The following is a 14,596-nucleotide window of genomic DNA, read 5'->3' as shown; positions in this document are numbered from 1 at the left end:
GTAAACAACACACTCTCTCCTTGATGGTCAGATTCATTTTTGTGCAGTTAGTCTTCCTCAGTCAGAAAGGTTTCTACTGTAACTGAGAGAGTTGACCCAATGGCATAGTGATAACCACAGATTAGTCAAACTGACCTTTCTTTGGGCAGGTGTTTTGATTTGTCATAATAGAGAACAACAGGTGAGACAGCTTTTTTTTTTTTTTTTTTAAATATAATTTTATTTTTTACAGTGGCTCAGTTACCACACATCTCACGTCAATAGAAACCTGCTATCACTAACATTACAACAGTAGTTACAACTTTAGCTAATTTCACATATCCAAAATACCCTTATAACTAATATCCTTGATTAAAATATAACAATATTGCTGTCACGCAATTCATTGTTGCAATAACATGTTGTGGTGCAGGACTCTAACACAGATTTTTTATCAATCTGGTTGATTTTATTATTAAGATTTGGGTTTAGTTGGAAAGATGTTGCTCCAACTAGTATGTCTTCCTTAATGTTGTCAGACAGCACTCAGTTGTACAGCTGTATGTTAGATTACACATAAATCCATTATTTTTTTATACACAAATCTGATTTTCAGCTTTGGGCAGTGCTATGCAATTTGCAATGAAATGTGCAATTTAACCCATATGACAGATATTTTACCACAAGCCAACATTTTCTTATTGTGTGCTCCTGCACTCATCAGCACCTAGGTAGAAACTAGCTGTCTAGTGAGTAGCCTACTCACAGGTCTGTGTGTATTTGGGAGTGATGGCTGCGAGAAAAAATATGTGACTGTGTGTGTGTGTGTGTGTAGTTTCCTTGTTTAATTCATCTATTTCTTCCCTGCATTATTCTCCTCTATTTCACGCTACCTTGTCTAGGCACTGCAGAGGAAGATGGAGGTCCAGAGTGGTGTTCAGCAGGCGGAGCCTGGCCCTCTGGGCTCTCCTCGGTCAGGGGCCAATCAGCAGAATGAACTGGACGACAGACAGACGGATGCCAGTGGCAGAGATTCTTCTGACAACCAGAGTAAGGATGCACAGACTGCAAGCCAGAAAGATGACAAAAAAGTAAGTTGCAGACTCCTACTGCTGCACATCTGCAGCTGCTGTGCTGTGTGCATGTCTGGGTGTGAGTGCGTGTGTGTGCATCAGGGTGTGTCTGTATCTGTGTGTGATGAGTGATGCGATCCTGCCCATCTGTTGAGCTATTCTGGGGGATGTGTTCTGTACTTTCACATAGCGAGACTCTTACTCACTCATCATTGTGATATCTCTTGGAGTGCTGAAAAGCCAAATTGCAATGCGGCCTGCATGTTTTGTGGTGTTAATTGATGTCATGCACTTTACACGTACAAGTCACAGACACTGATACCTGCAGACGCAGGTTATCTAAGGTTGGATAAACCTGTTTGCTTGTCAGCTTGTTGCAACAAAAAATGAAACTGCATGTACTTTGGTCTTTGGCTTTAGTGGTTTCAAAGGAAGTAGGTAATGTGTTTTTTATGTTGCCATGATAACCATGAGCACATACAGTAGTATAAACCACAGGTAGGATATGCAAATTTAGAACAGCTTATTATGACATACAGACCTACGTAAGTGGCTTTAGCAGCCTCCATGTGTGAATGCTGATTCTCAACATATCAACCCTCTGCCATCTTGGAGCCCTCTGCACGCCCAAAAGTGACAGTAAAATCCTCACTGGCTCTCTTCCATCTCAAGGATGTCAGTCATACTTCTCTGGCAGGAGCCAGAACCTCTTTCCGTCAATCAGCCTGAGAGGCTCTGTAGGCCTTGGAGCAGAGAAGAGATAGCAGCAGAATAAACACAACAGATATACGAAAACATTCACCAGAGGACAGGACTGACTGCTACTGGCAGCTCTGAATGGGATGCTTGTCAGTGCCTGCTGTATCAATTTTGAATCCCTTGAACAGACTTTGAGTGAACAGTAATTGACATAACCCTTTAGGGTCTTCATCTTGGTAAGGTAAAATTGCTTCAGGAGCATTTATTAAAAGCTACTGAAAATGTACCATACTATAATTGTTTTAGGTGTGGTGTCAGCTTATCTAGGCAGGAAGCCTATGTGGTTTATATATCTCATATCTCACATCCACTCCACTCATTTTTCAAAAGAGAGGTGCATGTTATTGAAAGTGATATCAAAAAGTTTTGCATCAGTTATGAGAAGCTGTATTTATGTGTGATCATATGGAAATAAGAGACTTCCATAATTAGAATATACACAGGATCAAAGTGATTTGCTGCTTGGGGCCTGTGGGATCCATTTCCCCACATAGCTGTGCAATTGTGAAAAACCCGGGAAAAAACAGTGACACTATCTGACAAGAATTGTTGTAATAACAAAATACACAACATTTTAAGCTTTTGATGCACATCTTAATACTTAAAAATCTTTATTGCTGTGTGATATTTGAGGAGAAATGAGACATTTTGTCTTTCTCAGATAGTTTCACAGAAATCAATTAAGGAAATACAATATGTATTTTCCAAGGTTGGACAAAATATCTTAGGGGTAATTGGCTCATACATACACACACTCAAGTAAGACTTCTTTGTTGTTCTCATGCAGTTTGCTCCAACTTTTGGCTTTCAGACTCCAGATGTTATGCTTTTTAAAGCCCACATGGACTGATGCATGTATGTCTACGGAGAAGTACATAAAATATTAAATCAATATTATCAATACGATTTTGAGCTCTAAAGTAGTGTTCATGAATAGTTAAGTTTGCAGTTGTAAATCAACCTTTGTGGTAAGATGCAAAGCAGAAAACAGTGTAAAACTCATTGCTTAATGTTTCCACAAGCACAAGTGTGAATTGTGAATCCGATTCGACAGCGACGCCAATGAAGCGCTGAAGTGTTTGGCTGACAAGAAAAGCTGTGATGATGTTGTTGGCACCACAGAGGAGTGCACAGTGTTTATGTTGAACACAGACATTTGTCTGTTTTTGATTGTTGGTGCTGCATTGTAAAGCAATGAGGCCTAAAGGCATTAGCTTCTTCAATTTCAGAGCACAGACAAGTCAAAGACTTCAAAGACAACAAATTTGTTTTTTTAATTTAACAGTGTGGACTCCTATGCGGTAGAACCCCCCCCCCTCTCTAATGGGTGAAAAGGTCAATAGCCCTGTCATTAAATATGTGCGGATCTGTTTTTATTTTTCATTTCGTAGCTGTTTGTTGGCTGATGAGCAGTTGAGTCAACACCGTCTGCATTTCACTGAAGGTGGCCCTGGGAGTGTGTGTTGGCCTCCGACACTGCCTGACTAACCAGTTGGCAGGCCGGCTCCTGCTGCTGTAGTGTCATTGATTAGCCCGGACAGTTTATCCATCAAGGTGTCATCAGTGGAAGTGGACCAGTGCTCTTGTTGTTGTCAAAGGGTATAGTTGCCTGCGGCTCGCCCTGTTGTTTATTAGCGATACATCATTGAAAATGAGGTGGAGCAATCTGACCCGTGGGCTCAAGCTCAGAGCTGCGGTGACATACGAGGTCGTCCACAGTGCAGTCAGCTGTTGCATAAAGGTTAAGGAAGTCAGCTGGTGGAAGTAAATTTTCTTGTTTTAATCCTCAGACTGTCTCCTGAATCTGAATACCCAGGAGCAGAAAAGTCAAGGTTTAAAATTAATTTTACTCTCAGCAATGTACTGATGAAGTACCCTTCAGTGAGCACTTAATCCCCAAGTGCTCCGCTTGTGATGTTATCTGGTAACGGTGGTTTTGCTCTGGGGTTTTATGTCTTGTGAAACAGGCCAGTGGTGAAAAAGAGGTCACTGATTTTTTTTCTCCACATTTTCAGTGTCAGAATTAGTCAATGGAGTAGAAGGATTCCTGTCCACACCTCAGTCAGAAACTGTGCGTGCATTATTGGTCACAACTGAGTGTCCTCCTGGATTTGATATGATACCACATGACTCACCGACTATAGGCTACTTGTTGTTTATGCATCATTCAGGAGATGTGTAGCTGTAACATTTAGAATGAAAATAAAGTGACATAGGTCAACAGTCCAGTATGGTCTACAAACATCTTTTATATTTGGTTTTTGCTAATATAGCTGTTGTTTCTTCTTCTCCTTATTCTTTATGTTGTTATTTTCATTATCATTGTCTTTTGTTGAAGTCTTTTGTTATCCACCGTGCTCTTACACTACATTTGTATTCCATTTGGCAAATGGAGGCTATCACGCTAGGCTAACTAGCCTCCATTTAGAAAATGATAGCTAGTTTGCACTGATACCACTCGATGTAAATAGCTCCCAGTCATATCGTGCTGATACATTAAAGCAAGGAAGGAGTTGAGACGGCCTCTCTTTCATGTCCCCAGTTGTGGCGATAGCAAATGACCTGAAACGCACAGCACAGCACAGCACAGCACAACAGAACTGTACACCATACAGTATGTAACCCGGTGTTTTGAATTATGACATTACTGTATATATAATTCATAATAATGTTTTTCAATTTGTCTGAAAACATGTTGAGATTCATTGGGGCAACTTTGGAAAAAAAAAGGCTCAGGTTCCTCAGCGGGCGTGCGTTTCAGAAAAAAATCCTACAGTAGACAGCTCAGGTGACGTTTCCCTTTCAAGGGGTTGAGCTGAAGGCCTTAAAGCTGTCCCCTGCGCTTAACCTAAACATGGCCCCTGACACTTGGCTGGACCCTGACCCTGCCCTGTTTTGATCAGTGACGCTTACCGAAGTGCAATAGATGACCTCCAAACCACCCCCGAGGGATTATTTCCCTCGCAACCCTGTATTGGTTTGCGCTCATTATTCTTCTTAAATCCCAAAGCATTAGCCAACCACCAATAATGACAAGTTACAGTGGTGATTTGAAATACTGCACTAATTGGTGTCATAACAGCCCACTGACCTTTAACTCATTACCCGCACTGGAAGCAGAAGTAAGTTGGTAAGCACAAAGCCAACAGTCGCACATAGGGATTACTTGCTGATCAAGCAAATTTTACTATAGTTCCCTATTTTATTGGAGGGTGTTTGTGAATTATCTGTGTGCACTATTTCTACAGAGATTTTATTTAATCTTTTATATGTATACACAGCAGACACATCCATTCCTTGCTGTGGTACTTTGTGTTTCCTTTCCATTAGAAATGAGTCATTAGAGAATGAGCTTTTAGGTGTGGAGTGGAATAGTCATGCAAGTGATTATTGCTGTTATTTTGATTGCACAAATTAGAAACATTCAGGAACAGGGAAAGCAAATTATATGAAATTGCTTTGACTGAAGATTTTGTGTTTATTTCCAAACGAGTGATCAGAGAATTAAAATCTGTGCAGATGTTACTTAGTCAGGATGAGAATGAATTTCATGTTTATTAACCAACAGAATCGACTGGTGGAAGCTGCAGTCACTTGAAAGTAAAACTTCCTTGACTTTGTGATGACTTGTTGTCCAGATGCTCCTTGAGCATTTGCGTAACAGCTCCATACTCATCATGGCTTAAAAGTTAACAGGAGAAGCAGATGGCCTCTCACCTTGCTAGGCTATTTGGCTTCAGTTGTGTGACAGGTTGGGATGCAGTTCACTCTAATTACTGCTTTTCTTTTCGTAAAAACTCTGAAATTGATCAGCAGCTTACTGATCAGCAGTTCAACCACCAAAGAATTTTCTCACGCAAATCTATATATGAATCGATCTGGTGTTTGCTGTGAGTTGAACACAGCATGAATAAAGATATCTGCTATAAATGTCAGGTAACAGGAGATAATATAGAATCATCTATGTGGGAGAGTTTTGTCATCACCATCATCATCATTGCTGGAGTGAGCATAGTTCAGTGAGTTGAGGTAAATATGGACAGACATCCTGAACACCACCTCCACAGCCCCCCCTCTTCCTCCACTCTACAGATTGCCTCGGTGGTAGCTAGCGGGGCCCAGATAATTACCTTGTGTTATTTCTCCTCCCACACTTTGCTTTTGAAGTCCTGGCTGCCTAGCTGCCTCAGCTCTAATAGCATCCCGGCATGCCATCGATCCCATAGCCCTCCTCCGGATATGAATGGCTAGTGGAGGTGGGCTGATGGGTTTTGGAGGGAGCAGCCCAGGAGTCTGCCCCAAGCCTCTGCAGCTTTCCTAACGTGCAGGTTAATCAATATGCCAGTACGCCTGATCGTGGAAACAGCACAATGCGCAAAATGACTATAATATGCACATTAAACAGCAAATTACAATGGGCTCTTTGCAAGCGGACAAATTGAAAACTGGCACATTGTCAAATTCTCTACATTCACAGATACAAATGGCTGCCTGTCTTTTACTGCAACAAATTGAACCTGTTATAACCAAATGATTTTGTGTGTGTGTGTACGTGTGTGCGTGTGAAGCACCCAGCATAGCAGTTTCAAAGCTCCACAATGGTAGGGACCTTTAAAAACTCCTTACTGCTGCATTTTATTGAGAAAATTAATGGCTTGACTGCTCAGCTGTGTCAGGAAAGTAAAATAAATTGTAGATGTAATAGTTTTAGATATGCTGTGATGTCTTAATCCTTTGACAGCACAAATATTCAGTGCCATGCACAAGACTATTTCAAGGAAAATACCTTTCGAGACGGTTGCTTTGCAGAGAGCCGCGATGTGTCTTGACTGCAATGGCAGAGGAGCACAAGCACATGCAGTGCAACTGATGTGTGTAGTTTATGTGATAATCTCATTACTGTAATGCTATCATGAGCATTGGAAGCTCATTTTTTAAGCTACTGTAATAAAATAACATGTATAAACCGATCCATCTTGATTGAATAGTTTTGATAAGATATTCAATAATATTTTATGCATTTTTTTGAATGAATGAGACCAATTTAGATGGAGTTGTATACTGTTGTTTACTTAAAACTAAATAGCACTAAATATTGATGAGAGGCATGCTTCTCTTAAAGGTGTACAGAAATGGCCGTTTGTCCTGTTTGTCGCGCCGAGTTGTCACGAGCTGCAACACGAGTTTACCCGAGTGAGGAAAACGAATTTGATTGGTCGTTATAGAGCGGGCGGGATATTCAAACCTTGGGGCGAGACCAAGCTCCCTGTGTGTGTGCGTGTCTCAGACGTTTGAATGACGGATTACGGATCCAATATCAGTGGCTGGTGAATCGTGTACAGGCTGACGTATAATCCGTGCGCCTGCGTTATCCAATGCGAAAAAAAAAATACACACTTTCATCCCGGATTTACTCAAAAATAGAATTTTGCACAAAGTTTGGCCTACATCGTCTGAAAGATGAGTTATTAAACTAATTTTATGACCCAGAGTGGGCTTAAATTCAATTTTCTTTTCTGTACACCTTTAATTTGCTGTGACAGGAAGGTTTAGAAAATATCTGGACAGCATTTGTTCACTCTCAGCATGATAAAAAAATAAGGGAACCCCATATGAAGTTTTCCAAAAACTGACATTTATCAGGGCTGACAGGTTGACTTAGCAAACAGGTGTAACTAATAACATCAGTAATAGCTGTGTTTCATTTTGGTTTTACTGTTCCAGGGCACTGGTGTTGTGCCTGCTGGCTCACTGTAATCCCACAATGGCACAGATAAATGGAACACGTTCTTCATTAATGCATCTCATGTAACATCAGTGCTTGTCCTACAGTGAATGTTTTTTCTTGCCTACAGTATAAACTATGCAATCGCCATTAAATAAATTTAATTCATTTACTGAAAACAGAGATGTATTTCATGGGAGACATTGCACACTAGGAAAAGCACAGATGAACTAACAATGGTTGACTCCAATCTCTCTCATTCAGCAGCTTTAGTTTCGAGTCTTCAGTGGTTAAAATAACCTGGTGTCATATACAGTATAGAAACATACTGAACAAACAATAGCACAACCAGGAGATGTTCAAAACTAAACAAAAGTTGAACTCATGTCAACAGACAGCTTGATGCTAATTTTGCAGAACTGTAATGAAGCCCTGCAGGAACACTACTAAAATATCCAGCCACGAGTTGAGGTGTTAGTTAGAACATTTGCATCAGCACCCAATGCTGAAACATCTGACACGGCTGTTACTGGCCAGCTCTGGCACATGTTCTAAATTAGGCAAAAACAGAGACGTCACTTCAAAGCAAAAATATGACGTCAACATGTTTGATATATTCTATCTGTTAGAATGTGCACCTCTCCTCTCTTGTCCTGAGATTAATGTACTGCATTCTTATCTGGTGAAGTGAGGTAAATATGTCGTTTCTGGAGTGTCCAGAGCACGAGGTAATAGGGTTAGCTCCTGGTTTGGTGACCAGGGTCAAGCCTTAGTCCATGATCTCATGTATTTGGGACGGATGATCATTAGTGAGAAGGTGAAAGAGCATTACAGATTTTGAATCCTTTGGTCTATTTGTGATCACTACTCGGATGCCTACTGTGCACTTTTTATTCAGAGAGCTCATTCCAGAAAACAATACATAATTCTTGCTCAACAACAGTAAAGATGGTAGGAAATGCTAATCAGTGCGACTTGTACGCTATTTAATGCGTTTTATGATCAGCTCTGGCTATTTGTAGAGACTTTATTTGTGTTCTTGCTATCTATTTTAGTCCATTGGTTCTTTAATCTGTCACAAAAGTACAGAGGATGATCAAGCACGTCAGATATTTATCATGCAGTCATGTTGAGACGCAACCTCTTTTAGTGGCTTATTTAGCTCTCATCAGAGCATTTTACTCCTCTGTTCAAAGCACGCTCTCAGTATAAACATAGACGACACATGGGCACTCACGTGTGCACACAGCCACACACACACTCACACACAATGACACACTACCAGCAGATCACAGAGACCTTATTAGCTGCTGTCACAACACATTTATCCCTCATCTGTTTCTGGGAGCTGTCGCGAGCAAAAGGTTGCTCTCCGCTGCAAAGTGGCAAAGTGGGCTCCTCACTGTGTTTTTCATTCTCTCTAATGGAGAGCGATGGCATGGGCACCAGCCATCTCTATCTGTGGCCCTGTCCAAACAGGGGTGATTTCTGCCCGAAAATAGCCCTGCTGTCAGCTCGCCTTAGTTGCCGGGCCCGCTGAGAGTCAGTTAAGGGGATCAGTGCTCGCTGGAGTGTGTGGCTCAGTGGTAAGACATGGTGCTGGTGACACATTGCTTTGATGGGATCACCGACCGCTCCTAATCCCCCCTCGACACAGATGACCTAAGGGGCTCATTGCACTCAGCAGAGTCACCAGTCATGATTCCAGCTCTGCCTGACTTCAACATCCTATCCCGTTGACCTCCAGCCTTTAGACTCTCAAACGGCACATAAACAGCATTCAGCTTTGTTGTTGGCAGGTGTTCAGGGTGACTGTCATGAAAAGAAAGGGACCATTGAGATCTATGGTGGAGGTTGCTTTATATGTGTTTGTGCAATAATTGCATTGCTCTTTGCTGGTGTTCAAGGTATTCTAAGGATACTTTAAAGCCAAATTTTCTTGCAGAGAACTTTTTAAAGTCATAAAAAACACAAGTAAAGATTCCTGCTGCTGTTATGCATTTAGTCACTGCATTTAGACATGCAACTTGATTTGTAGGCCATCAATTTGGCAAACATGGCATAGCATCGGAACATAAGAATGAAGACTGTCTGTCGGACCATCTGGTAAAATCTTTGCTGTGATTTAAAACAAAAATCAGATCCTTGCATTTTCATTTTTCAATTAATTGTTCACCCTGTGGATGTTTGCTGTGTGTGTGGCACTCTGAAGCCGAGGCTTGTCTGTTGTTAGGCGGTTTGTGTGTGACTTGGTGTCAAGGTTGGGAACTGTTCACTCTCTCAGTTTGTGATGACTTGGCAGAAAAGCAAAGGTCAAGGCAGACTTGAAGTGCAGAATTGCCAAATGTGCTAGATTAGAAATCCTGGTTTTCAGAGAGTGGAATTCCCAAGAGCTGTGTATCTGGCTGGAAAATATGTTCAATGTTCTCATTTATGGCCATAGACTCCACATCATGTGGCTCTCAAAGTTCTTAAATGTACAACATGTTTCGTAGCCGATTGTTTGTGGTAGATTTACAGAAATATAAAATGCATCTTGACAAGTACTGTATGGCCTCAAAGGGAATGCTAGTGGATTACACATTCTGCTAACTCTAACAGCATGTGGCTTGTTGGTTGTGGGTGTTTTTAGATCTCGTTAGATAGTGGGTTCATATAAAGGGGCCCACAGCAATTTGTTTTACAAGTATACCCCATATTTCATACTTCCAAACACTTTTCTTTGTCAGTTTTTTTTCAAAGAGTAAATTGTCTCCTTATGCTTCCAAACACGACCAAAATGATCATCGAAATGCACGCACCAATAAAGCCTCGGATAGAAAACACAGATCTACTGAGCAGGTTCATAGTGTTAAAATTACAAGTAATTTTTTACACCACTTAATGAAAGTAACTGTCTCGTCAACCACTTTAATGGTCTTGTTTATATTGGACACTAATGCTCTTTATTAATTCTTGTGCAAATTGAGACCTTTATGCAGGATGAAAATGTGTATGTTAATTGTATAGTATGTTTGTTTTTTCCCCCAATACATATGGTCAGTAGAGGGAACTTGATGAATGACTGGCTTTTTTGCAACCAGTTGCACATTATTGGAGAAAACGAGAGCTTATTTTTATATTAGTCATGCTATCAAACATTTTGCACCTCAGATTTGCCGGCAAAGATTTACTGGTCTGTTTCCTCCACTTGGTGCCTGGTGTCTGGATTCTAGCTCAGATGGAGCCACAGTAAGTGGAAATTGGTGGTAGGTCATTTTCAGAATTGGAGACAGCTGCTGATGCCATTGTATTTTATTTTCCTAGCACATGGGAATGGTTTGTATACTTGTCATTATAGCTGGAATATTGTGTCACTGTGCCACTTCTACTTCAGGCTACTCATTTATCATAAAATGATTCTAATCTTATCTAAATTAGTCTATATGAGTATAATTTCACACAGAGTATCACACTGCACTGCAAGTAAATCCAACCATAGACAAGACAGTATTAGTTTTGTTTGATAATAACTTATAGTGTTGTCACTGTAAACATGAAAAGCTTTGACACAGAATGACTGTATTTTGCAGGACATCTTCTGGATGAGAGCATTCACATGGGAATGACCTCAGCTCAGCTCTGTCTGCTTTGACAGATGCTACACTGTGTAGTCATGACACATGCGCTCAAATATTTCCATTTGGACAATCTGTTTCCACTCTGAGATGTCGTTTGATTAATTATAATCAAGCCCTTAGCATCAATATTTTCCAGTATTTAGATGAGACTTGGCTTGCGGTCTTCATAACATCTTGAGGAAGCAAAAGAGCAATATGAGATTTTTTTTTCTTCTTTTGCTGCTCAAGTGTTTTATTGAAAATTTTACACTGCTTCATATAATCCCAAACAAATGAAAAACCAAAATAGAAACCGCAAGATATAAAAATGGTAATTTATTAAATCTGTTCTATAATATCTAGTGTGTGGTGGAAAATTGCATGTCTACTCTCTTTTACACAACATTTACAACATTTAACAGGGTGTAATGATAGGAAACACATGGCTTCGAGTTTGCTGAGAAGAGTTAGTGGTGAGAGAATTGGATTCACTTTATCTGACAAGGTCCAGAGTCCAAACTAGTTTGCATAAATAAAAGAATTACATAAAAATTATAGCAGCGACATTGATACCTCTTAAGTCTGAGTGGTATTTATTTATTGATATGTTCAAAACACTCATCTTGGATCAAGAGGGCCTTTGAAAATATTCAAAGTAACAATGGTTTAGAAAATATCTCCCTTTGACTTTGAAACTGTGGATATGGCGTAGAAATACATGTCGAAGAAAAGCTGCACTTTACATCCAGCAAATCAATGTAACATCCATAAACGTAGAACATTGAATTAACATACTTTTTTAAAAGACAGATTATGTTAGGCTTTGTATTTTTACACACCACAAAATATGAGATAATGAATAGAGGAACGTTCTTGGGGAGTTGCATGTTCATTCAATATATTCAATTAGCTTAAAATGCAGTTTACTCCCACAGAAATACTCATATTCATATGAAATTAACAACAGAGAACTGTTAATTTTGTGCAGCTGACAAGGATAAATAAATGAACATACCCTTACTAGCTACTGTTCAAAACAACACACACCACAGTTTAAATTAAATTGCAGCTACATGCTTTTACTGCCTTAAGCTCTGTTTAGACCTGGCATTGACATCCGTCCTGGGTGGTCTGACCACAAGTTGACAGCTGTAAGTTCAGGTGCCAACATACCCAAGGTGTATTGAGGTTGTATTTGAGATCTGATAATTCACCACATTCCACAGTGTAAAGACATGTCCTGACCTGGACGGCTGTAAAGGACTGCAGACAGAGACGTGAGGGTGTTTATGTTTGGGTCAGCTTATGTCCGTCATGATCCTCCTCTCCACTAGAATTGAACACAGGTCAGATAATATCTATGTTTGGTGAACTGATGTTGCTTCCTGGAATGGGAATTAATTAAATGATACTGACATTTAAATGTCATTAGGCTAACCCACTGACACAGAGAGAGAGACGCACAGAGAGATGATTAGAAAGGCGAAACTGAAACGCAACTTTAATCTATTTTGATGTAATTCAGTGAAATTGTCAGGTTCATCAGTTAGACGTTTGAAAAGCCACAGACTGGAGTCTCTGCTGACAGTGAGGAACAGGTTGGAAGCTGTTGACATCCCCCCTAAACCCTGTGGGTCTGCTGTGTTATAATATGCATATCTAATATCCTGGGAAGGTTATGGACAGCGATGTGTCCTCACAGTGTCTTACCAGTCAGTTTGTTTTCACCTAAATGAGACAGGAACCTACATTGAACAATAAGTTTAATACCTCACATCAGTGTCTGTCTCTCCACAGTGTTTGGCAAAGTGCTTTTTCCCATTTGTGTCTTCTGGGTGCCTCTGGTATTTATTGTGGAAGTTACATGCCATCCCCATGGGTTGTCCATGGAACTGGGTCGAAAACCAGCAAACGTGAAAATTATTTCATGAGGTAGTTCATGCTTCCAGATTTGGCAGCAGCCATATACATGCAATTCATTTGGGTGAAAACAAGTAGCAAATATACTGTAATTGTAACCCCTCACACCTTGGTAAAACTCTTGAGGATATGTTTTAATTACCTCATTTCAACCTCAGGCTTCTGGAGTCCAGGCCAAGTCAGGTACATGTGTTCATTTACACATAGGTTTAAAAAACAAAACGAACAAAAAAACACTGTGATGACTGTTTGGGTGGGTGATTGGCTGCTTTGCTGCCTACCTTACAGGGGCATCATTAGGCTGCCCTACCAGCTATGTGATAATAAGAGCAAACACCTCTACTATGTTCCCTTGGGCCTGTAATACATATATTCACACCTTGTTACACTGTGTGACCAGCCCTATTAGCTGCAGCAGTTAGACCGCGCTTACACACTCATTAACACCACCGATGGAGATATAAGACACTCATTACAGGAGTAGATAATGGTAAAATACTGTACTGGCTTTTAACTGATTGTGGAAATAGAAAAGCAAACCAGCTGACGTATCACACTGTGCAGCGCCACAGTTGTGCCATAAAGATATTACTGTTTTAAAAGCTGTTAACAAAGCTTGGCTGTATGCAAGCACACAGGTCAGCCGACTGTGCCCCGTGATGGTGTGTAAATGAAATGGTAATAGAGGGTTTCATCACCACTACTAATTACTGAGTGACAGTTTTCTCACCAGTGTGTAAGTTTGTGTGTGTGCGTGTGTGTATGTGGTTGATAGGCCTAATTAGGTAAACTCCCATTACACTTAAAAGTGCATTACTGCTGCTCTTTTGTAAAGGCTATAATTAGAGTGCTGTGGAGAGCGAGCGGTAATTAAGTTATTTCTCAAGTATTATTAGTCTGCTTGTTATATGAGCCAATTGTACTGAAAAGGATAGAATACATATTTGACTTTGTGCCAGTGCTTTGTTAACTTTATAGATATTAAAGCAAAGAGCCATTACACAGTGCATGATTAGAGTGTATGACAATATATATCTCATGGTTCACTTCTCAAGGGATTTGTGTCTGATAAAATTGAAATATCACAATGGACAGTTTCAGCCTGTGCAATTGCAAAGGGCTCGCGTGATGCTGGAAGAAAGCAAATGACAACACATACGCACATGAGTGTGCACACACATTTCTTGTCTCAGGCTCTCAGCCTGACTTGGCATTTTTGTGCATGTGTCATCCGATGCCTGCAGTGGCAGCAGTGTGAGCCCCAGATCCTCTGACTAATCCAGATTGCCTTCTAATCCCGATCACACTCTCCTCTTCCTGCCATTGAATCCATTATTCTCTGCAGTTTTCATGCTGTTGTCCTTTCCTGCTTCTTTAATAGCCAATGTCTAGCAATATAGTGAGTAGTAAAAACAGTCATGACGATCTGTTTTCAGTTATTGTGTTTCATTAGGGCATCACTTATTAATATCACCCACAGTCTCACACAGTTTTTCCGTACTTCTGTACCTTATTAGTATGTTTGTGTGGTGACCTCAGGT

At 40.4% G+C, this 14,596-nt stretch overlaps 1 protein-coding gene across 2 annotated transcripts in view; it reads left to right on the top strand.

Annotated features, from left to right (window-relative positions):
- Positions 1–896: 896 nt before the first annotated feature.
- Positions 897–14,596, top strand: part of LOC310993609 (RNA-binding motif, single-stranded-interacting protein 3) — a gene marked incomplete at both ends in the record, with an annotated part of 259,796 nt that continues 246,096 nt past the window's right edge. For both annotated transcript variants that reach the window (XM_083982008.1, XM_083982009.1), the window contains one exon: positions 897–1,070. In XM_083982008.1, the coding sequence (XP_083838134.1) occupies positions 897–1,070 (174 nt within the window). The remainder of the gene's footprint in view (positions 1,071–14,596) is intronic.

Source organism: Trachurus trachurus (assembly GCF_905171665.1).
Source record: "Trachurus trachurus genome assembly, chromosome: 11".
Lineage (NCBI taxonomy): Eukaryota > Metazoa > Chordata > Actinopteri > Carangiformes > Carangidae > Trachurus > Trachurus trachurus.
The sequence above is the reverse complement of the archived record's forward strand: the minus strand, read 5'-3'. Positions and strand labels throughout refer to the sequence as shown.